Source organism: Mesoplodon bidens (genome assembly GCF_964165515.1).
Source record: "Mesoplodon bidens genome assembly, chromosome: X".
Classification (NCBI taxonomy): Eukaryota; Metazoa; Chordata; class Mammalia; order Artiodactyla; family Ziphiidae; genus Mesoplodon; species Mesoplodon bidens.
Genome location: NC_138163.1, coordinates 97190443 through 97214627, shown reverse-complemented (window position 1 = coordinate 97214627; position 24185 = coordinate 97190443). Strand labels below are relative to the sequence as shown.

Here is a 24185-nt window from a genome sequence, read left to right as displayed (position 1 = left end):
GAATTCAGAGGGCATGGACACAGGCCATCTCGTCTCCCAGGTCCTCCTCATCAAAGCGGGAGAGGATGGACTCCTCGTCACTATAAAGTGAGCTGGTCCTCTGTGCCAGCAGGTCACTGGCAGCGCTGTCCATCTCGTCCAGTGTCAGGCGACATGCGTCTGCAATCTCCCTCTTGGCCAGGGCCACGAAGCGTGGGTCTCGGGCAAACAGGCCCAGGCCCTCGGAGATGAGCACCTGGGGGCACAGATGGGATCAGTGTTGACAGAGGGCAGAGCATGGAGTCGAAGCAGTGTGCACAGAGGGGTTGGTGTGGATGAGTGATGAACCCATGAGGGCACGCAGGGAAGTCAGTGGGGGACAGTGGGGCACACATCTTGCTGAGCAGAAGTCACAGAGCAAAGGGATAACTACATACACAACACAGAGACTGGGGACCCTCCTTCCCAAGCTCCCACCTTCTCCCCTTCTCTCCCATCCCTCCGGCCCCCTCCCCTTCTGGACTCACAGACTCCACCAGGCTGTCAGCACTGCCCCTTTTGCCATGGCTGGGGTCTGAGTGGGTTCCAGGCACGTGCAGACAGGTGAAGGTGCGCAGTGGACTGCTGGAGTTGCCGAGGTATCCGTCCCCTGCTGCACCCTCCTCCACCAAAAACAGTGGGGCGTATAGGAGCCGGCCCCGCTGAGGAGGGGTTGCCCAGGAACCCTGGACCAGAATAAACATCAGGAGCATAGTGATTGATGGGGAGGGTATGAGGATCTAGGAATCACTCCTGTGCCTACCTCTTACCCCCCAAACACAACTGGAGTCAAACTGAATGGGTATAAATCAGCCGTGGGTTTATTTCAGAGCATAGAAGGCCTGGATTTAAATCTCAGCTTTGCCACTTACTAGCTGTGCGATCTTGAGTAAGCCTCTCTGGGCCTCAGTTTCCTTATCTGTACACTGGGGCTAGTAACAGTACCCACCTCACAGGCACAGTGAGGACTGTGTGAATTCACACGTGCCCCCTTCTTCAGAAGGGTCCGATATGTAGTGTATTTGATAAATTCAGCCTAGGCTGCCCCCCACCCCTCCGGGCCTCAGCCCCCCTCCCCCACCTCACCTGTGCCCTGCTGGGCCCTGAGTTGCGCCCACGATGATAGGTGCCTGGGATGGGTAAATCTTCACAACTGCCCTGGCGCCGCAGACACTGGATGGTGAAGGAAGGCTTCCGGCCTGGGGGTGTGGGGGGCACCAGGGGCAAAGAGGAATGTCAGTGCCTCCCCAGCCCTCTGCCCTTATGGCCCAAGGGGCCTCCCAGGACCCATGTCCACTCTCACCTGCAGGCGTTGGGGGCAGCAGACGGCGGCGTGGTGCTTGGTGGCCATCCACATATCTCTGGGGTCTGTGAGGTGGCAAAAGGATGGGGCGTGGGGGAGTCCCTGCCTGCTCATCTAGGTAGGAGAGCCTGTTTGGGAGGGAGGGCTGGGGTGAGCTCAGGCCTGGGCATGCGCGATGGGGTGCCATCCCTCTCGCACGTGGCTCATGGGCTCATCCTACGTGTCGTGGCCAGAGTGCTGGCTGGGGACTTCCTCTTGTTCATCCTGCTTCTCTTGCCCTTTGGTTGCCTTGGACTGAGAACTTCCTTCTTCCGGAATGGTGAAAATGAGAACCCCAGAGCTTCTCCTGGGGGAAAGTGAGGCAAGTTAGGCAGACCAGATCCCCTCAGTGTGGTCCTGGGCCCCTGGTCCCCTCTCATTTCATGTCCTACCTTCTACAGAAACACTAGACTTTTTTTAACTGGGAAAATTCACATAACATAAAATTAACCTGTCATCATTTTTTTTTGTGTGTGTGTGGCACGCAGGCCTCTCACTGCTGTGGCCTCTCCCGCTGCGGAGCACAGGCTCCGGACGCGCACGCTCAGCAGCCATGGCTCATGGGCCCAGCCGCTCTGCGGCATGTGGGATCTTCCTGGACCGGGGCAGAACCCGCGTCCCCTGCATCGGCAGGTGGACTCTCAACCACTGCGCCACCAGGGAAGCCCTAACCTGTCATCATTTTAAAGGAGACATGGGCTTTCTTTTAATAGACGTTTGTCTCACTGGAAACACCCTCTGCCCCCTGAAGTACCCCATAAAGTGGCTAGTCCCTGCCTTCCCTCACAGTCCTCCTGCAGACCTTTAGCCATACCTGTGGGCGTGGGACCCGGCCTGGGGCACACTGGACTGTCTGGAGTTGGGAGCACCCCCATCGTCATCACTGGGCCCAAGGGAAAGTGAATCTGGCGGTTTGTCCCAGGCAGGCAGAGACACAGAAATCACAGAGCTCCGGCGAGATGGGGACTGGGAGCCCATTGGGGCCTGTGGAAATCACAGGACTGAGCGTTGCATACAAGTTATAACTAAAAGTCACTTGGTCAAATAGTGTGTCTCCAATGAGCTCCCCAGGGGCCAAATCTGGGCCTTGCCCTTCAACAGTGGGTGGTAGGTACCAAATAAACATTTGTCTATTGCAGGGGGTCTTCTCTGGGGGGCTTCCTCCCAGACGCAGTATGGAAATCACTCAGAGGGTTGAGGGTGTATTTTACAATCAAGAGTTCCTGGGGGAGTGAAAGCTTATTGTCCTTACTTTGTACGTTTCCGGGTCCTTCTCATCTTCCTTCTCCTCCCCCTCCTGCCCCTCTTCCTCCTCCTCCTCATCTGTGTCACAGGTGAGGGCCTGCCGCATCTCAGGACCCAAGTCTTGCAGGCTCCTCAGACCAGCCTGTGGGGGTGGGAAAATAGGGAAGCGGGTAGCTCAGGGTCTAAACTTCCCTGTCCCTGAGTAGGAGTGTGGGGTGGGGGAAGGAGCCCCACAGTCACCCCTGACCCTCTGTGCGTCTTGGGGTCTCAGTTTCCTCATCTGTGACATGGGTTCCATGAGATCAAGAAGGCAGTCAGCCTCAGCCACAGAGCTCCCACATACCCCCACCCAGCTCAGGCCCTGCTCCCAAGACCTGAAGGGCAGAGGAGGTGCTTGGGGGGGCCTCGGCCCCTAGTAGCCCCTTTTCTTTCCTCCGCCGGAATTTGCGGAAATAGTCCTGGATCAGAAATGTGGCGTAGAATTTGCCCACGGTAACTTCTTCCTCTGGGAGCAAGGGAGAGGAGGCAAGATCATACAGGAGTCCTCTGCTCCCCACACCCCCACATCAAAGCTCGGACTCTCCCCCTGCACCCCTCCCTCTCCAGCCAGTGATGGTTTGGTGGTGGTGAGCAATCGTTGACATTCAGAGGCAGGCTTAAGGAATTGCGGTGGAGCTAGCTCACCGTCAGCTGGGGGGATGACCTCATCTAGCAGCTTCTGCTTCATCCGCTTCCAGATCTTTTTGATGACAATCCGCAGCTCCTGATTGGCTTGCTCCAGGTTCCCTGCATGGGGAGAGGATGTGGGGCATGAGCCAATAGGAAGAGCCTTTCACAGCCACTCCTTCACTGTTGGAGAGCGCGTCACAAACTTCTACCGCATCCAAACACCGCCCCCGTTGGACAGGTGGGAAAACAGGCCTGGAGAAGGCAGAGGCACCTATTTTGAGGTTCAGAGCTAAGAGTGGGGCCCATCCCTCAATTAGTTTGCTCCTTGCGCCTTCCCCGGGGACCCTCCCCCTCCTACCCCTCCCCCTCCTCCCCACACACCTTCTGTCTTGATCTTCAGGGATGTCCGAACGAGGGCAAAGAGTGTGGCATTGAATGTCACTGTCCCATCTGAGTTGAGAGGCATGTTCATCGCCACAAGTCTCTGTGCACACCAGGGACATGGAACCCATTTTGGGCAAATGCCAGGGATGCAGGCATGTGATGCCCAAGGGCAGAAACCATTGAGGATGCCACCAAACACCCCCTCCCCACCCAAGGCAGGGTCCCTGCCCACCCCTGCTGTGTGGTGACAGTCCTCTCAGTGGCAGTGGTGGGCAGGTGCACAGACCTTGCAGGCCACTCGGTGTGGGCACAGCTTCCCGAATCCCAGGGGTGGCTGGATGCGTCTCAGCAGGGCAACCACATCCAGGTGCTTGATGCGGCCTCTGGGGAAGGTGGGGGTGGAAGAGAGGCACTACTGGGTTGGAGATACCACTTCTGGTCCTTACTCAAGGCCCTACCAGCTCATCACTCCCTCGCCCCACCAACACCCCATAGTTTTCCAGGGAAGAACTGGAGGGCAGTCAGTGGGGGAGGGGAAAAGGCAGAGAACAGGGGCAGTGGGAAACTTGGGGCATCTACTGCCTGGGTAATGGGAGGCATAGGTCAGAGGTTCCAGAGTTGGAGGACTGTGAGGCAGTGCACTGTCCTCTGGTATCCCGGGTATGGGGTCAGAGGGCATACTTGGCCCCAGGGTCATATTCAGACCAGATCCTCTTGAATTCATCGAGGTGATGGGGGCCCAGGATGGACCAATCTCTGGTTAGATAATCAAAGTTGTCCATGATCACAGCCACAAAGAGATTTATGATCTGTGGGCCAGTGAGTAGGAGAGGTTAGGTGAAGGGCAGAGAAGAGTATGGGGGGCTTGGCGGGAGGCGGAGGTAAGCTTCTATGGTCACTGGGTCATGAGTCCCCGGGTTGATCTTGTCATCAGGCCAGCCCTTTTACCCGTTCTGAAGATCTGGGCTCCCCACCTCATCCCCATCAGGACCAGCCCCCGGGGCAGTAGTGGTGGTTGTGGGGATTGGTCCTTACCAGGAATGCACAGAGCATGAAGAAGCTGATAAAATAGGCTATGGCAAAATTGCTACCACAGCTAAACTCCTCACCAGGGCCGAAGTCAGACTCAGGGTCACACCGGCTCCCAGGAAGGCTGGCAAGCATTATCTCCTGCCATGCCTCACCAGTAGCACACCTGGGGGTCACACAGTGGTGCCATCTTGGGGGGGAGGCTATGAAGTCATGACAAGGGCCACTGTGGGGGCCAGAGGGGTGAGGAGATGACCTATTTCTTACCAGGGGCTACATCTGGTAAAAACAGCATTTCAATATTTTAAAAGCTGGTGTGGCCATGTTGATGACAATCATGTTTGCATTTTACAGAGGGGGTGCTGAGGCCTATGAAAGATATACGTCTTGCAGCCAGAAAAAGGATGGCTGAGGCTAGAATATTCTAAAAGATTCTTTAGAACACAGCCAGAAAAGGTCTCAGGCAATATGGAGCCCCATGCTGCCCTGTTACTTCCATATCTCAGGCAGTCAGGGGCCCAGAGAGTATGTGTGGGTACCCAAAAGCATGCTGGAGATCAAAGCAGCAGGGGAGAGGGTGTGTGTGTGTGTGTCACCTGAACAAAAGCAGCACAGCCTGTGGAAAGGTCTGGAAGTTGTTGTTTCGGTTGATCTGTGTGCCATCCTGAAGAGCCACCTTGCCGAAAATCTGGGGGCATACAGGGGCTGTGTCAGAGGGGTGACTCCGTGCCCCTACAGGTTCCCATCCATTTCACAACACCTAATACCCAAAGGATCCTTACAACCCTGACAAGCAGGCACTGCTGATCCCATTTCACAGATGTATGGACTGACTCAGGGTGGTGCAGCTTGTCTGTCTTTCTACCCCCACTTTGGGCTCATTCCTATCTAACCCCCCTCAACAGAGGAGTGCCTGAGGGATGCTCCCCAGGTTTCTCACTTGCCTGCATCCCAATGACTGCGTAAATGAAGAATATCATTGCGATGAGAAGAGCCACATAGGGCAAGGCCTATGGGGGTGGAGAGGAGGATAGATACTCAGGTCCAGGCAGAGAACTGTTAAGCCCCAGAATGCACTCAGGCCGGGGCCTGCTGAGAGATGTGGTCCATCCCCAAAGTGCCCATGACTGCCAGGGACTCCCAAATATGGACACAGTATTAAATACAATAGAGTAAGGTCAGTGAGGCCAAGACATGTTGGGAATTGAGAGCCCACAAAAGAGAGAAAACTGGAAATGGTAAGCTGCACATGGGTATGGCACGCTGGAAGGTGTAGTTCTGGGGGCGGTAAAAGGACAAGCTGAGGGTGTGAAGTGGGGATGAGGGGCGAACAAAGGAGTGGGGGAGTTACCTGGAAGGACTTGATGAATGTCCAGAGTAATGTGCGAATCCCTTCACCCTTACTGAGGAGCTTGACCAGCCGCATGACTCGGAAGAGGCGAAAGAAAGTGATCGAAATGCGGGAACTGTCCTCAGAGCTCTGGGGTTGGGCGTGTGGTGGGTATGCTCAGTCCACATTTGCCCCAGCCACCTCCCTGTCTCATGCTTTGGCCCTCCCAGCCTCCAAATCCCTCAGAACCCAGGCCCCAGGGTGGTCAGGGAGCATTTCTAAGGACTTTTGGGAAGAAAGGAAAGGAGGGTAGGTGAAGAGAGAGGCAGAGAGTCCCTGTTGTGAGGTGGGGGGGGGGCTACCTCGCCAAGATGGCCACCATTCTGCACGGAGATATTGCCAAAATAGAGGTGATGGAGGAGATGATGAGGTCACAGGGCCAATGAACAAGGAGAGAAATGATGGAGCAGATACGGGGGATAATGGATGGTAGAGTTATTATCCAAGGGATGATAAGGAAGGTTATGTGGTAATGGATCAGGATGGTTGAAGGAAAAGTTGGTAATGAGGGTGAAAGGTAGAGGAGAGGGCACAGGAGATGGTGGAGGAGAGATATTGGAGCCAATCGAGGAAATGATGAAGCCAGTGGTTTCACGGAGATGAGAGAACCGATGGAGGATCCAATGGAGAAGCCAGTGATGGAGATATGGACCCAGCAGCATTGTCAATGGAGGACCATGTAGTACCCAGTGAAAGAGATGATGGAGCCAACCGTGCAGTCAGTGGTGATGACAGAACCGTGAAAGACCCAGTGTCAGAGACGATGGTGTCGGTGGAGGAAATGGAGCCAATGAAGGAATCAGAGGAGATGATGGAGTCAAAGCAGGAGTTGGTGGAGATGATGGGACCAATGGAGGGGGATGTAGAAGCAATGAAGAAAATAATAGAAATAACAGGAGTCATTTTAGGAGATGCTGGAGCCAGAGGATAGCTTGCAAATGAACGAGCGGGAGCTGGTAGAAGGGGGCTTTGGCTGAACCCAATAGGGACTCAAGGGATAGAGCTAGAGGGAGGAGCTCTGAGTTGCCAGGAGTGGGGTGGATGTGAGTGGGAACCACCTCCCCATGTGAAAGAAAGCCCTGGGGTTGAGGTGAGGGAAGGTTGGTAGGGGGTGAGCGGGTTAGTGGAGAGCCAGTCCTCACGTTGACTTCAGTGACGGCAATGTCCACTACGCTGCCCACCACAATAAGAGCATCAAACGTGTTCCAGGCATCGGTAAAGTAATGCTGTAGACAGGAGGAAAGCAGTGCCCTGTCTTCTCAGAGCTAGCAAGCTAGGGTATGGGGCTAGTAGTGGTTGGGGGCATTGGGGAGGCAGGGTCTAGGTTGGATCACATGATAAGGCTGCATCTAGATCCCTCTTCCTCCCTAGTCTCATGACTCCCTGGTTGCTGGCCCCCTGAGAGCTATGCAGTGAGTTCCACCCTAAGGAATGGGTCTAGGCCTTGGGGGGTACCTTGGGTTTGAAGGCGATGATTTTGAGCACCATCTCAACAGTGAAGAGGCCAGTGAAAACCATGTTGAGGATGTCCATGACATAGTTGAAGGGAGCAGTCTGCTCATAGTGCTGGGGAGAAAATCAGACGTGGGGACATAGCCTGAGGCAGAGATTTCCCCCCCACACCCCAACCAAATATTCTCTGTCTTGGACTGAGGTAAGTCTGGGGATGTGGTAGCACTATGGGTTGGCCAAACCTCTCACACTGTCCACCTCTCATTATGGATATTGGAAAGCCCAGCCCTTGATTTCCTAGCTTTCCTTGCAGCTAGTTCTGACTAATGAGACAGAAACGTAAGCTTGCTGCTGCTTGGGCAGCTTCTGTGAAAATTATTTTTGATTTCCAATAAAAGGGTCAAGTGAGGAGAGTCCCTTGGTGCAACCTTCCTTCCTTTTTCCTTCTTTGAATGTGGTTTTGATGCCTGGAACTGTGGCAGCCATCTTGTGACCATGAAGCAACAGTCATGAGAACGAAACCCAACTTACTAAGAATAGAGGAGCAGAAATATAGAGCCTGGGTCCCTGATGAGCAATGAGCAAACAGCCTACCTCTGCACTGCTTCTATGTGAGGTAACTATCATAATTCATTGACTCCAGGATACACATCTTTTCACAGTTTAGAATCTCTGAAATTGGGGTGCATTTCACAGCCAATGACAACTTACATTTGCCATCTGCCATTTTTTCCACATTCTCACATCTCTGAAATCAGGATACAACTTATGATTATTGGCCTTTCATTTGAATATATGTGGCACATATCTTTAAAGCTTAAGTCTCTGTCAGTTGGGGGTTTTGTTACTTGCAGGCTAAAGCATTCCTGACAGTTCTTAAGGATTTGTGCAGACAGAATAGGGTCAGGTGTCTGGCGGGATCAGGGTGGGGAGCTCAGACCTGCATGGCTAGAGCAACCGTGTTGAGCAGGATGAGCAGGAACATGAGATACTCGAAGGCAGCAGAGTTCACAGTGGCCCACACCCGATACTGATGCGGGTTCTTGGGGATATAGCGGCGGAGTGGCTGGGCCTTGAGGGCATACTCCACACACTGGCGCTGCATATAGGTGCAAGGCATGAGTGAGCAGTGGGGTCCCGAGGCAAGGAGCTGGGGTGGGGGTGGGGGTTGGTGGATCAGGGGTCGGAGGTCACCTGGTTCTTGTCCAGCTCACAGTCTTGGTACTCCTGCTCGCCCTGGGCACGGAAGGTGATGATGACGAAGCCCACAAAGATGTTCATCATGAAGAATGCAATGATGATGATGTAGACAATGAAGAACACTGAGATCTCCACGTGGTAATTATAGATGGGGCCCTTGTTCTCTGCGTTTGCATCGATGGCCTTATATAGCAGCCTGGGGAGCCAGTGGGAGCAAGTGAAGGGATATCCCAGACCCCTCAGACCTGTCCCCAGACACCTTAGGCACCCCAGAATATCCCCAAAGATCCCCAAATCCCCTGACCTAACTAACTATCTGAGACCTACACACCCGGCCCTCAAAGACTCCCAAAGCCCAGCCCTCCAGAGATCCAGAGATCCCCATCCAACCTTCCTGAGAATCCCCATCCACGCCCTCCAAGACTCCCAAATCCCTTAAGTTCCCACAGACTCCCAGTTCTCCTCCAGCCATCTGAGGATCCCCATGCAGCTCCCCAGAACTCCCCAACAAGCCCCCAAAGATCTCTAAATCCCCTGTCCTATCAACCTGAATTCCTTGCTCCATCACCCCCCACCTAGTACTCCCAAAGACTTGTGCAGCTATCTGGAAACCCCTGAATCTCCAGTTCCATCTCCTCCAAGACCTCCACCCAGTCCCCCCAGACCTCTACCTGGTACCCCCCCCTAAATCCCACGCAGTCCTCTCTAGACTTCCACCTAGTGCCTCAGAGACCTCTCTACCCAATTCTTGGAGGCCCCCTCAACCAGGTCCCCAAAGCACCCCCAGCCAACTTCTGGGAGATCCCCACCTAGTCATCTGATACACCCACCAGTCCCCAGAAAACCCTATCCACTCTCCAGAGACCTTCTTCACATCCCAAGATACCCTTCCACCCATCCCCAGGATATCCAAAGCCAATCCCCTAAAGCCTCTTGCCCAGTCCCCTGCCCATCCCTGGGCCCCTGCCCCTCACGCAGGCCAGCCTTCGAAGGTGGAGACAGTGAACAGGGCCATCATGGCTGAAAGGACATTGTCAAAGTTGAAATCACTGTTGACCCAGAGCCGCTCCCGGACCAGGGGCCTTGACACATCTCCATCGGGGTAGACCAGGAAGGAGCCCCTGTGGATGTTGCAGACATGCTGGGTGGGTGAGGAGGGGTAGGGAGCTGTGGAATGGGGACTGGTGTCTGCAGCACGGAGGCAGCAGGGCGTAGTGGTGGAGCTGGATAGCCTGGGTTCCAATCCTGCCCTTCCATTTACTGGCTGGGTGACCTTGGGCACTTAACCTCTGTGCTTCAGTTTTCCCCATTTATGACATAAGGATAATAAGAGAATGTATTTCCTGTCTTGTTACAAGGATTAATTTTGTTAATCAATGAGAACAGCGTCTGGCACATTGTTGGGGCCGTATACATTAGCTATCATCAGCATTATTGTCACCATCGTTGCCATCCAGGAAAAAGCAATACGAATAACAGCCAACATTTATCAGCACTAAGTATATGCCAGGCACTGTGCTAGGCTTTACGTGTACTAACTTTACATTGTAGTACACTCTCTGTGTAGTAACTCATTTGCTCCTCACAACAACCGTGTGAAATCCACACTCTTTTTATCCCCATTTTTCAGTTGAGGAAAATGGGACTCAGCAAGGTTACGAAATGTATCCAAGTCTCATAAGACGAATTTGAACCAGGAATGTCTAATTTCAGCGAACTATTACCCTCTGTAGGAGTCTCAAGACGGAAGCTGGGGACTTGGTGGTGGGGGTCGGGTGTTTGAGGACGGTTGGGATTCTGGAGTGGAATGTAGGTAACTCTGGGGAATGTGGAGAGGGGTTTTGGGCAGTTATTGGGGGGGCCTCTTAAGGACTGATGTCTGAGGGCTTTTGCCGTTCTTGGGAGAATTCTCGGGATGTATCTTGGGGCCTTGAGGATTTCTGGGGTCTTGGGGGCCTTGATAAAATCTGGAGGGGTCTCTGCAGGTCCTTGGAGGAAGATCTAGGGGTTTTAGAGGCCTGGGTGAGATCTAGGGGCCTCTTTGGACTTTGGGAGGGTCCTGGGCTCCATGGAGGGCAGGATTTCAGGCACTCACTTGCATTCTTGGGGTGTGTGTTTGGCCTCATCAGTGCAACTGTAGAATTTCCCCTGCAGAGAGGATATTTGTCAAGCAGATGCACCCTTCATCCCCCGGCCCCGTGCCTTGATTCATGCCTGGGCCTCCCTCCAGTGTTTCCTCCCACCTTGAAGAGCTGCACACCAATGCAGGCGAACATGAATTGCAGGAGCGTGGTCACAATCATGATATTCCCGATGGTCCGGATGGCCACGAACACACACTGCACAACGTGCTGCAAACACCCACAAATATGGCTCATGGACACCGCAGGCCACGGTGGCCACAGGGCAAGGACTCTGGGCATGGATGGAGCTCAGGGACTTGGGTCAGGAACATGTGGTCTTGGGTGAAGGATGTGTGGGTACCAACGGGAAATGTGTTTGCCAGACAGGGGTATGTGGCCACATGTCAGGAACTTGGATCACAGAAATGTGGCCTTTGGTAAGGAATGGATGGTCACTTGTAAGGAACATGGATGAGGCCACATGGCCAGTGGTCAGGGCCGTGTGGTTACACATTGCGGCCAGGCTATGTGGTCATGCATCACGGCAAATGGTCAGTCGGATCAGTGATCCTGGCCCCAGGGGCGGGGCAGGGTCTGGGTCCCATGGATTTGGGTGGGATGGGATTACCTTGAGTCCTTTGGCCCTGTTGATGGCTCGGAGGGGCCGTAGTACTCGGAGTACTCGAAGAATCTTCACCACCGAGATGGCACTGGAGCTGAGGAGGGGGCAGTCCTCAGGCCATGGCCCGGGCCTGGCCTTGGCTCTTGGAGGAATGGGGTAGGCAGGTTTCACTCACTGGATGCCAAAGGAGATGAGGGACACGCTGACCACCAGCAGATCCAACAGATTGAACCAGCTACGGCAGAAGGAGCCACGGTGCAGGAAAGCCCCGAACACCGTCATCTGGGGAGTAGGGGGACATCAGGCTAGTTAGACCCCAAATCCGGGGATAGAGAAGGGAGTTGGGGATGGAAACAGGAGAGGTGGGCTGCAGGGGTGGGTGGGGAGTAGGTTGGGGTAACTGGGGGTATGATGGGCGGTCCATTAGTCACCTTTAGTAGAATCTCCACAGTGAAAATGGAGGTGAAGGCATAATCGAAGTACCCCAGAATCTGGGGGGCAAGAAAGAGGGGGAGCCACCGAGTCATGGCTGAGGGGGACCCTAGCTGTGTGTACCTCTCAGTAAGTTTTGCTGTCCCTCCCTCCCTCTCTCCTTCCCTCCCTCTATCTCTCTCTCTCCCATCATCATCATCATCAGGACTTTTCTACAAGGCAAAAGCCTTGGCCACCAGAAAGACAAGGGTTCAGATTTGGGTTCCTCTGCCTCTACTCAGCTACATGGGCGCCCTTGGTCTGTTCAACCTCTGAGCACAGCTTCCTCCTCTGCCAAACACTGATCACCTCCCCGGTGCTTCCCCAAGTGTGTTGCACTCGTAATAAAGGCTGGCACTGCTGCAGCTGCCATTATTGCTCCTCTCTCTCTGCCCAACTAGGGGTCTTCTCCCTGCCTCCACCCTGGCCCCAGCTTGTGCCCAGTAGGACACCCTTGGGAGTGTCTCCTGAGTCCCCAGCCCAAGGCTCACGTGGTTGCGGAAGGAGTGGGCTCGGATGGGGTCCTCAGCTGCCAGGGACACACTGCTGAGGATGATGAACACCAGGATAAGATTGGTGAAGACGTGATGGTGGATGAGGGTGTGGCAGGCCTTCCTCAGCCTGGGGAGTGGGGAATGGTCCATAGTCAGAACACAGGACCGCAGAGTTGATTGGGGGAGCCCGAGAGATACGGCATGGGCCCTGTTGCATAAGGCCGTGCACCCCACCCGAGCCTTGGCTGCTCCCTGGTCCTCCCCCTGCCCCAGCCCCTCCTGCCCCAACTCCCTGTACATTCTCAACACTCACGGGTTGGTTTGGCTGAGGCAGAAGAAGGCGCTGCCCTCAGGGATGGGTACGACTTTCTCCTTAGGTACAACTTCCTGCAGGAGTTCCACATGCCCTGCACCCCCTTCCTCCTCCTCCTCTTCCTCCTCCTCCTCCTCCTCTTCCTCCATGCCTGGCAGCAGCAGCAGATCAAAGGAGAGAGAATGAATTGAGAAAATGTATGTAAAGCACCTAGAACAGTGCTTGTCATGTGGTAAATTCTCATCTCCCTGCTAGAATGTCAGCTCCTCAGAGAAGGGATTTCAGACTGTTTTGTGCACTGTTGTGTCCTCAGCACTTAGAACAGTGCATGGGACACAGGAGGGGCTCAGTAAATGTGTGTTGAATGCACATTGGCATCTTCAGTCGTATACGTACTATTTTATAATAAAGGCTCTGAGAAGTTCTGCAGTGAAACAAAATGTCTGTTTCTCTTCTTTAATCTCAGCGTCTCAAATGTTCCTGGCCACACACCAAGCCCATTATTTTTAAGATGTTGTCGGAGAAGGCTGCTCTCCAGAGAGGAGGGTCTCAGGGGTCACGAGCTCCACCTGGGTGCTGTCCCCAAGGTCCCATACCTCTTCCACCTGGCCTTGCCCACTTGCCTGCTCCTTCATTTTTTGCACCTTCCTCTTCCTCATTCTCCCCACCAGGCACCTGGGGACAGGAAGATGGGGGTCATCGATGATGCGGTAGACACCAGGGGGTGGACACAGGGGAGGCATGGGAGGGACACAATAAAGAAGGAATGAATAGACAGAGGATGCGGGATAAAGACACACATGCATAGACAGATATTGGTGGTAGTGGGAGGTGCAGACAGTGCCCAGGCCTCTAACTCACCAGTGCTCCATTCTCCTGTGGAGTTCCCTCAGTGTCCTTCTCCCTGTGCGAGGAAGTTGGGGAGGAGGTGACTGTTAAGGATGGAAGCAGATAGGCAAGGCCAAGGGAGGGGGTCATTGCAATCAGAACAGACCTTTCTCAGGTCCCATACAACCTCCCTGCTTCCCCCCTCATCCCCTTAGTCTATTCTCTCAGCAGCAGGAGGGATGCTGTTAAATTCTACGTCTGATACATTCCTCCTCTGCTCACACCCCTCCCATGGCTCCGCACCACTCAGAGCAAAACCCAGAGTTCTCACCATGGCCCAGAATGCCCTTCATCTGGCTTTTTTATTCCCCCCATTTGAGCTCACCTCCTACCACTCCCCTTGTTCCCAGACCAGGTATCGAACCCGGGGCCCCGGGTGAAAGCAGCTAAAGAGCCGAGTCCTAACCACTAAACTGCCAGGGAATTCCCTCCATGGTGTTTTTTGAATGTGCTAAGAGTATTATCACCTCAAGACCTTTGCACTTGCTGTCCCCTTGCCTTGAACACTCTTTCCCCAGATATTTGCATGGCTCACTCCCCCACTTCATTCAGGCCTCTCTTTAACTGTCACCTTCTCATAGAGGCCTTCCTTGATTACCCTAACCAAAATAGCAATCTTCATTTCTCTCTATTCTCTTATTCTGCTTTCGTTTTCTTCATTACATATTAACATATATTTAATTAAATTATATTATTATATATTCATTTGTTTGTTTTGCTTGCCTTCCCCAACTAGAATGTCAGCTCCATGAAAGCAAGGACCCTGTCTTCTTTGACCCCTGCTGTCTCTTTAGCATCTAGAACAGGGCCTGGCAAAAAGTAGGTGCTCAATAAATGCATGTGCAGTGAATGAGGACTGGAAGGTTGGATCTGCAGATGGGGATTGCCAGGGTGACCAAGGCATCTCTGGTGGTGTGGGATGTGTGTGGGAGGGTCCCAGTCAGGGATCCCAGGGAGAGACTGTCTTGGAGGCAGAGCAAGACCTCACCTGCCCTTGTCCTTGTCAGTGCCTGCATCTCCACTGGCCAGGTTGTCCACAGCAATGGCAAGAAACACGTTCAACAGGATGTCTGGGGTGAGCTCAGGCTACAAGGATGGAGAAGCAGCCTGCCTATGGAGTGCCCATGTCCCCATTATCCTCCCCCAGCCCTGCCACGATCCAGCCTCCCAAGGCTCTGAGGATACAGTTGCCGCAGATGAAGAGGATGATGAAGTACACGCATACCAGCATCCCTGGGAAGAAGGGGCCGCCATAGGCCATGATACCGTCATACATGACCACATTCCAGTCCTCACCTGTCAGGATCTGGGGATGGGAGGTCATCGTGAAGCTCTTGGGACCCTCTCCCCAATCTTGGGTCCCCCCGCCTTGCCCACCCATCCCATGATCTCCAGGTCTCACCTGAAAGACAGTGAGGAGGGCCTGGGGAAAGGTGTCAAAGGTGCTTCGCTTGGTGTGGGTCTGGTCAAAGTTGAACTTGCCCCCAAACAGCTGCATGCCAAGCAGGGAGAAGATGATGATAAAGAGGAAGAGGAGAAGCAGCAAGGATGCAATGGATTTCATTGAATTGAGCAGGGACGCCACTAAATTGCTCAGAGATGCCCAGTGCCTGCAGCAGAGATGGAGGGGGAAGGGTTGACATGTCCAGTGGTGAGTCAGGAGCCGGAGCAGGGCTCCAGCTTGGGATGTACTGGGGCGGACTGGGTTAAGATGAGCTTTCGTGTCATTGTTGGAATTGATTTTGGAGTTGGGGTGAGGTGAGAATAAGAAGTAAGGGGAGGGTTGTATTCGGGGTTGGGGTTGGCATTAGGGGAGATGAGGTTAGTATGGAGGGTATATGGAAGTTGGTGAAGCTAAAACTGGGTTTTAGGTTGGGCCTGGGGTTAGGGATTGTAGCCAGGGATGGGGTTGGGGAATATTTGGAGTTGTAGATGACTGAGTCGGGGATAAGTCTGTGGCTGAGGGTTGGGATAGAGGAGAGGATGGATGGGGATGAGATTGGGGCTGGGACTGGGGATGGGTTTGCGTTTGGAGATAGGCTGATGGTTATGAGTTTGGGATGTGGGGGTTGTGGCTAGTGATGGGGATGAGGCTGGGAGCTAGGAATGAGGCTGGAGGTGGGCTTGGGCTTGGGCTTGGGTTATGGGGCTGTAAATGAGCTTGTGGATGATGAGTGGTTGGTGGTTGGGGTTAGAGATGGTGTTATGGTTGGGGGTGGGGGATGGGGCTTGGGTTGGGGATGAGTATGGAGTTGAGTTTGGAGATGGGGTTGGGAATAATGTTCTAGCTGAAGCTGAGGCTGAGGAAGGGGATGGAAATGGAGTAGACACCCTCCCCAGCAGACTTTAATCTCCAGGAAGGCAGGAACTTGCGTCTGCTTTGATTCCTGGTGTTTCCCTAGGGCCTGGAAGGGCGCCTTGTATGCAGTAGGCACTCAATGGATATTTGATAAATGAATGGTGATGAGGATATAGTCATCATTGGAGCTGGGGTGGTGGCTGTTGGCGCTGTGTTTGGGGCCCCCGTCCTCTCCCCCGACACACACACACACACACACACACACATACACACACACCTGGTGACCTTAAAGATCCTGAGGAGCCGCACACAGCGGAGCACCGAGATGCCCAGGGGCTGCATGATGCCCACCTCCACCAGGGTGGTCTCCAGGATGCCCCCACAAACCACGAAGCAGTCAAAGCGGTTGAAGAAGGAGGAGACGTAGACAGAGGGCCCCAGACCATATAACTTGAGAAGCATCTCCACCGTGAACAGACAGAGCAACACTTTGTTGGCATACTCTGTGGGGAGAGGGGCAGGGGTGACTGGGCTAGTCAGTTTTTGTGGTGAAATGTGGGGAGGTAGGGGCCATGGGGCGATCTGGGGTAGTTGGTATCCGTCCAGGCACAGGCCGGTGGCGTGGTTAGGACTAGGGATCGGGTGAGCTTGTAGGTCACAGTGGGCAAGCTTTTGAGGGGCTTGGAGCTGGGGCAAGGGGCAGAGCTGGGGTGTGGGTCTCGGTCAGCCTCTATGAATACAGAAAAACTCCAGTTCAAGGGTAGAGTTAGAATCTGGGGTTTAGTTGGGCCTGGGGCTGGTTTGAGGGTTGGGATTAGAAGTGTACTCAGTATTCAGGTTGGGGGCTGAGATTAAGATGAATAATACTAAGAGCTAACACTTGTAAAGTGTTAGCTTTATGTGGGCCAGGCAATGTTCTAAGCATTTTTCACTTTAACTCACTTAATCCTCCCCACCACCCCCTGAAGTGGATACTACTACTATTCCCATTTTGTAGATGGGGAAATTGAGGCACAGAGGGCTTAACTTGTCCAGACAGTGTGGTATTAAGAGCCTGGACTTTGGAGCCAGGCTGCCTGGGTTTGCCACTCGCTAGCTGAGTCCTGGGATTAGTCACTTAATGCACCTTAGTACTTAATTCACCTAAAGTTGCAGTGAAGAGAAATTGAGTGAGTACAGGTGAAGTGCTGAGAACAGAGCTTGACACACACAGCAAGTGCTATACAAGTGTAAGCTACAAGGTAGGATGGAACAGGCTAAAGTTTCTGCATTTACTTGGGTAGGAGGTCAGTATCTGGGGGTGTGGGGCACCCGAGAGATCCTGGATTGGAGCTTCTGGGGTGGAAGGAATTGGGGTCTGGGGGAGAGGGCTGGCAGGCTGGGGGGTGCACCCTGGATCTGGGTGAGCCAGATGGGCTGCCCGTGGTGCTCCGAGGCGATGGTCAGCGTGTTGAGGAAGACGAGCAGCAGCACGGCCCAGTAGCAGGCATTGGACTTCACAGCCCGCCGGCAGCGCGCCCGAAGGCCCCGGTTGGCTCGGCGGAGGCAGCGGCTGTGGGGATGGGGAACCCACCGGCTGAGATCACCTACCTAAGCCTGCCCTGGGGGGCTCAGGTGGGGGAGCCCGGCGGTCATGGGGGGCTTGGAGGGCTTGGAGGTGGGGCTCACAAAGTCATGGGGTCCAGCAGTCACACAACTTTTCCAACTCACCAGACACTGGTTTTCATGATCTTGTTTCTGGAAAAGAGGGGGATGGGAGGTAGGCATCGTCAGGGGCTGAGCGGCAGTCAGTAGCGAGGGTTGGAGGTCAGGGGCTGAGGTCAAGGTTGGAGGCTAAGGTAAGGATTGGGGTCAGGGTCTGTCCTGGGTTCTGGCTGGGTCAGGGGTCAAGGGCTGGGGGCCCTCACAGGCAGCGTGTACAGCTGGCTAGAGCCCCCTCTTCCTCTTCCTCATCGCCTGGGGTCTCTGCCATCGAACCGGTGTCACTGGCTGGGAGGCTGGCTGTGGGCAGGGTGGAAGAAGAGGTTGGCACATGAAGATCCCAGGGTTCTGACTTTGGCTTTCTCCTCTGCCTACCCATCCCTCCCCCTTGTCAACCTTGCTGGACCCCCACCGTGGCTGCTGGTGGAGTGTGTGGAGTGGGTGGAGTGACTGAACCAGTGCAGACGTCCTCGTCTCCTATTGGTCAGCTCTGCCAGTTGTAGCCCTGTGGGGACATGGAGGACAGTGGTGGAGCACAGCCTGGGGTGGGGTTAGGGCCCTGTGTGTGGGTTGGGGGGGGGTTGTTATTTGGAGACTTTGTTCTGGGTGCAGTCTGGGAAGGGTATCTGAGTCTGGGTTCTGTGTCCTAACTGGAGGCTGGGCCTAGAGTTTTTTTTGTTTGTTTGTTATTTTTTGGCCGCGCAGCATGGCATGTGGGATCTTAGTTCCCCGACCAGGGATCGAACCCGTGCTCCCTGCAGTGGAAGCGCGGAGTCTTAACCACTGGACCTCCAGGGAAGACCCAGGGGCCTAGAGTTGCTGCGGGCTGGGGCTGGATCTCAGGAGGGCAGCCCACATCTGAGGATGCGTGGAGCAGGGAGTGGGCCAGGTTGGGATTGCCTACGGCGGCTGGCCTGGCCCTCTTGAGCCACAGAACCAAAGTTGCCATCAGCTGAGGGGTCCTCCATGTCCAGCTCCTCCGCCTGTGTGATCCAGTCCAGGTAGCCCCGCAGGTCCTCCTCCAGCTGCTGCTTCTCTCGAAGCTTCTGGAAGTCCCCTCGCGCTTTTGCCTTCTCCCTCTCCTTGGAGAACTCTCTGAGGGAGGAGAATAGAGGGTTAGGTGGGGGAACAACCCTGGCCCCCTTGCCATCACCTCCCAGCCACACTGACCTCCTTGTTGTTCTTTGAATATGCTAAGCACATTTTAGCTTTGGAGCCTTTGCACTGGCTGTTCCCTTTGCTTGGAACAATCTTTCCTCAGATACCCACATGGCTCGACCTCTTTCACACTTTCACTGAGATAACACCATCTCAGGGAGGCCTGTCCTGATTGTCCTTATTTGTAATTACAAGATCTCAGCATTCCTATCTTAACTCTTCCTTTCTTTCCATAGCACATATTCCATATAAGACACTACACATATGTGTGTGTATGTATGTACAAACACACATTTATTGTGTATGTTGCTATTGTCTGTCTCTCCCCACCAGAATGTAATAGCCAGGAAGGCAGAGATTTTTGTCTCTTGTTCCATTCCTGAAACAGTGCCTCACACACAGTAGATGCTCAATGTTGATTGAATGAATGAAGGGGTATTTTAAATGGGTTTTGAAGGATGCCTAGCAGCTTGCCAGGAACAAAATAAAGGGACAGGGGCTGAGGGGCAGGAAGGAAGGCCTGGGTAGGTGTCTAGGTTCCTCACCCACTCAGGACACCAAGTACAAGGTTGAGGACGAAGAAGGATCCAAAGATGACAAGACTCACGAAATACACCCAGGGCAGTTCATACCCCATGGCATCCTGCATCTAGGGAGAGAGAAGGGGCATGCATCCCTCAGGGTAGGCGGACACTCCCACCCGAGCTCGGTGAGGAAAGGCAGGTGCAGCTTCTGCACTGTGTGCCCGCCATCCACCTCACCCAGTAGAGCACGTCAGTCCAGCCTTCCATGGTGATGCACTGGAAGACTGTCAGCATGGCGAAGAAGAAATTGTCGAAGTTGGTGATGCCTCCGTTGGGACCTGCCCAGCGTCCGCGGCACTCGGTCTGGTTCAGCGTACAAGCACGCCCCGATCCCGATGACGCACAGGGCGATGGGTCCTCCTCCGCCTCTACGTCTGTGGGAAGACTGGAGCTCTGGAACCTGAAGCACGCCCACCCACAGTCGTTGCCACCTTGGAGGCCCGCCTACCTGGGAAGCTCGCCTCAGGGTTCTAGATTTTTCTAAATCAAAGACAACCCGTAGCCTCTGATTGTGCTGGGTCAGGATTCTGAACCCCTGGGAAGCTGTGAATCCCAACCACAGGGACCTGAGGAGTGGGACTGTAAACCTTGGGGCAGAATCTTGTGAATAACAGTGAGGCGTGAGCCTAGGAGCAGTCTTGTGAATTTGGGAGGGTCTCTTGAAAGAAGGGTGGGGCCAAGACGGGTTTGGGTGTGGATGAAAAAGGCCTATTTGGGACCAGTTCTGGAGAATGGAGTCTTCAGTGTGGGATAGGGCCTTAACCTGTGAGTGGAAACTTGTGATAGGGCGGAGCAATTAGCTAGGGGGGCGGTTGTAGTCTGGAATTGAGGGCGGAGTCTTGAATATGGGAGGGGCGGGGTAAGACTTGTTTATCTGGGGGCGGAGCCTGAACTTGGGGGCGGAGTGTTGTGAATTTGAGTGTGTCCCCTAGAGAACAGGGTGGGGCTTAGGAGCCAATGGAGGGGGCGTATCCTGTTCCGGGGTTGGGGTGGGCTTGCTGACCAGATCCCAGGAAGTAGCACGTTTTGTGCATGCGTCCGAGGAACAGCTCGAGTCCGATGATGGCGTAAATGATGATGACAAAGAGCACGAGAAGTGCGATATGCAGCAGCGGCACCAGCGCCTTCATGATGGAATTGAGCACTATGTGCAGGCCTGTGGGGAGCGAGGGGTGGGCAACGTAGGGGCGGGGTCAGCTCAGCCCCCCTCCCGCTCTCCCCTCCGCTACCTCCAAGCCCGGGGAACGAGCCACTCACTCGGGACCCCGGACACCAGCCTCAGTGGCCTCAGCACCCGAAACGCCCGCAACGCCTTCACATCGAAGCCCCCCGGCTTCCCTCCGGTATGCGGGGCGTCCCCCGGGCGTCCGGGCCCCTGCTCCAGCAGCACGCTGAACAGCCTGATGGGGGATCACAGGACAAGGAGGCGGGGGTCAGGCGTTCGGATCCCCCCTTCCCCCCACCCTTCAACTCGAAAAAGTACAAGTCCCTGTAACTGGAAATGCAAATAGGTTTAAAATATGTTCATATTCCTGATTCTGGCTACCGAATGGAGGCAGTCTGAAGCAGTCGCTTCCCCGAGCCCCGAATTTAGCGGGCCTGTGGTGGGAAGTTGAGCTAGGGTTGGGGGTATTCCTTGCAGAGGCGCACCCGACCACGACGATGATGAAGTCGAGCAGGTTCCAGCCATTGCGGATGTAGGCGCTGGGGTGGAGCACCAGCCCGTAGGCCACGATCTTGAGCACGGTCTCCACAGTGAAAATCACCAAGAACACGTACTCCACCTGCTCCTGGGGGCGGAGCCGGGGGTGGGGGGCGGGAGATCGGGAAGTTATTTGGGAGTGGGGTTTGTTTGACAGGGGGAAGGGGAAGAGGAGAGTAGCGGGGACCGAGGGTGGGGCTGGGCAGGAGAGGGTCATCTGGGTCAGAGAGGGGCGGGGCCTGGCTGGAAGGCTTGAGGTGTGGCTCTACTGGGGCTGTATCTAGCTGGAGGCGGGGCGGGGCGGGGCGGGGCTAGCCTCACCAGGTTGTGGTTGGCAGTGTTGGAGTCATCCTCTGGGAAGGGGATGTAGACCCCAAGGGCCACGCAGTTGGCAAAGATGGTCAGCAGGATGAGGATGTCGAAGGGCCTCAGGTGGACACAGTTAAGGACCCAGGCAGAGTGGTCTCAGAGCCCCACATTCCCTTGGGGCCCTCCCCACCCAATGCTGACCCTTGACCCTAAGGTGACCAGCTCTGACATTCCCAGCCCCTGCCCTGACCAAGGCCTTGACTCTGACCCCCCGGAAACCTTAGCCATCCTCAACTCTTGCTGAGATTTAGTCTTTGACTCTTGATCCCCCAGGTGACCTTCACCTTTCTCAACTCCCCCTTGAATCCAGTTCTTAATCCTTGATCCCTGGTGACCTCAGCCCTCTTCCATTCCAGCCCTGGCTTAATCCTTGACTCTTGGTACCCTGGTGACCTTCACCCCTGAGCCCTGCCCCTGGCCTTCCAGGATGCTTCCATTCCACGATGCTGATGCAGGACCGCCGCAGGGGGTTTGCCAGGGTGAGGCAGAAGAGTGCCCGGGGTGAACGCTGGGCACTGGCCACTGCCACTGTCTTGTGCTTACTGTGCTGAGTCCTTCGCTTAGGGGTCCCCAGGCTGGATGCCTCGCCGATTTCACCACCTGATGCTGGGGGCCCAGGGCACAGCCCCCATTCGGGCCCAGGGCCTGTCCCATTGGCTGGACTGGGCTCTGGGGTGGAGTCTGTGTGGAGAAACCGAGTGGGGGGGGGACAGGGTATTGGGGCAATCACGGCTGCCTCCTACATGATCCTATCCCTCTGTCTGAGGGAAGGAGAGAAGAGTATGTAAAATTAGGGAAAGTTGAGGGTAACTGAGTTAAAGATTGGGGGATAAGAGTTGGGACTGGAGTTGATTGACGTTAGAGTGAGAGTTTATAGGGGAGTGAGGGTGAGATTATGTTTCTAATTGAAGTAGGGTTTGGTGTTAGATTTGGGGGGTAGAGATTAAATTGGCATGGGGTAGGATTAAGTTTATAGCTGGAAGCAAATTTAGGATTAAATTTGAGTGGTAGGTTTTGGGTTGGGTTTAAATACCGTGGGAGTAAAGTGTTCTTGAGGTATGATTTAGGGTTAGGACTGGATATTTGAATGAGTTGGAATTTGAATTAGGATCAAGGTTAGGGTTTAACTTGAGTTTGGGTGGGATCTGAGTTTTGCACTGGGGTTTTCAGCTAAAGCCATTCCCAAGTCCCATGGCCTTGTTTCAGCCTCCAAGGGACAGTGGGTTGGCCTGGTTAAGATACCCAGCTTTGGAGGAAACAAGCTATCTGAGTTTAAATCCTGACTCTACCACTTGGTAGGTGTGTGTGGCCTTGAGCAAATTATGTAACCTCTCTGAGCCTCAATTTCCTTACCTGTATCATGAGATGACAGTAAGAGTACCTACAATATAGGGTTGCTGTGAGGATTAAATGAGTTCAGCATTCAGAAGAATGTCTGGCACATAGTATTATCCCCATTTTGCAGGTGGAGAAATTGATGCAAAAAGATAGGTTAAGTGATTTGATGAAGTAGCTGAATTGGGAGCCAAATTCAGGCAGTCTCTGACTCTAAGCCTTCACAACTTACTACCACCATCAAGTGTGTATTCTCTCTCTCTCTCTCTCTCTCTCTCTCTCTCTCTCTCTCTCTCTGGTACTTAAAAATGGGTCTGCACTCTTTCTGGAAAGTCAGAGACCCACTCACTAACAGTGCTTATATCCAGGGGTTGGGGTTGAGTTTCGGTAACTTTAGAGCTCATGGTAAGGTCTGTATCCACGTTGGGGTTTGGACTCTAACGGGGGTTTGCCCTCTGGTTGGTAAAGTTTGTGTTAGGATTAAGCTTGGGGCTGGCACTGGAGTTGAAGTTGGGGTGGGCGTTAGGATAGAGATCAGGGCCAGGATTCGGTTGGGTTTCAGTTGGGATCTAAGGCTGTGTTTGGGGCTGGCTGGGATGGGAACAGGATGATGTGATTCTGGTCCCCTAAAGGCTCTCCAGGGGTGGGGTCCTGGTGGGCAGTGGGTGGGTCAGAGGGGCTGAGGATGGAGCAGAGCCCAGGCTTGCTCCAAGGGTCTGCAGGGGTGGAAGCCTGCTCTCACCTTTCCCGCCTTCAGATGCCGCCATCCTCCTTTCGAGGTTGAAGAGCCATCTGCACACAGCCCCCCTCTCTTCCCCCAGCTTTGGAGGGATTAAGGTCACAGGGCGGGGCCATAACAGGGTCGGATGGGAAGGTGAGGAGGGGTGAAGATGGGACCCTTTTGGGCCAGAGTCTGGCAACAGAAAAGGCACTGATTTAAAAAAAATATCTTTACAAAATATATACCAGCACCAGAGTCAGAAACTAAAATAAGAAAAAGGATAATTGTTTCTCAACAGTATCTGAAATTCTAAGTATGTAGGAATAGACCTAACATAACATATGTGCAAGATCTCCATGGAAAAAAATTATCAAATATTATCAAGTGATTAAAGGGGACCTAAATAAATGGAGAGATACATTAAATTTACTAATTGAAATAGTCAATATTGTGAAGATGTTAATTCTTCCCAGAGCGATCCAGAGATTCAATGCAGTCACAAACAAAAATCTCAGAAGGGACTTCCCTGGTGGCGCAGTGGTTAAGAATCCGCCCGCCAATGCAGGGGACACGAGCCCTGGTCCGGGAAGAGTCCACGTGCCGCGGAGCAACTAAGCTCGTGTGCCACAACTACTGAGCCTGCTCTCTAGAGTCCGCGAGCCACAGCTACTGAAGC

General features: G+C 54.0%; 1 protein-coding gene across 1 annotated transcript; it reads right to left on the bottom strand.

The window, feature by feature from the left end:
- On the bottom strand, positions 1-23555 carry CACNA1F (calcium voltage-gated channel subunit alpha1 F; the record flags this gene model as incomplete). The annotated part of the gene is made up of 46 exons (XM_081223097.1): positions 1-235; positions 507-704; positions 1105-1217; positions 1322-1449; positions 1542-1667; positions 2175-2344; positions 2613-2747; positions 2980-3110; positions 3290-3391; positions 3656-3758; positions 3945-4041; positions 4340-4467; positions 4694-4853; positions 5284-5375; positions 5632-5697; positions 6039-6167; positions 6380-6400; positions 7220-7303; positions 7533-7643; positions 8470-8628; positions 8724-8925; positions 9704-9850; positions 10825-10877; positions 10973-11080; positions 11481-11568; positions 11650-11756; positions 11906-11965; positions 12437-12566; positions 12753-12892; positions 13349-13427; positions 14629-14710; positions 14826-14946; positions 15043-15250; positions 16217-16442; positions 17331-17491; positions 17650-17676; positions 17847-17940; positions 18053-18145; positions 18545-18735; positions 19344-19447; positions 19560-19756; positions 20386-20538; positions 20640-20782; positions 21033-21172; positions 21406-21511; positions 23476-23555. The coding sequence occupies 46 exons, from the start codon at positions 23553-23555 to the stop codon at positions 5-7; spliced, it is 5724 nt and encodes a 1907-aa protein (XP_081079223.1). The 3' UTR covers positions 1-4.
- Between the last annotated feature and the right edge of the window lie 630 nt (positions 23556-24185).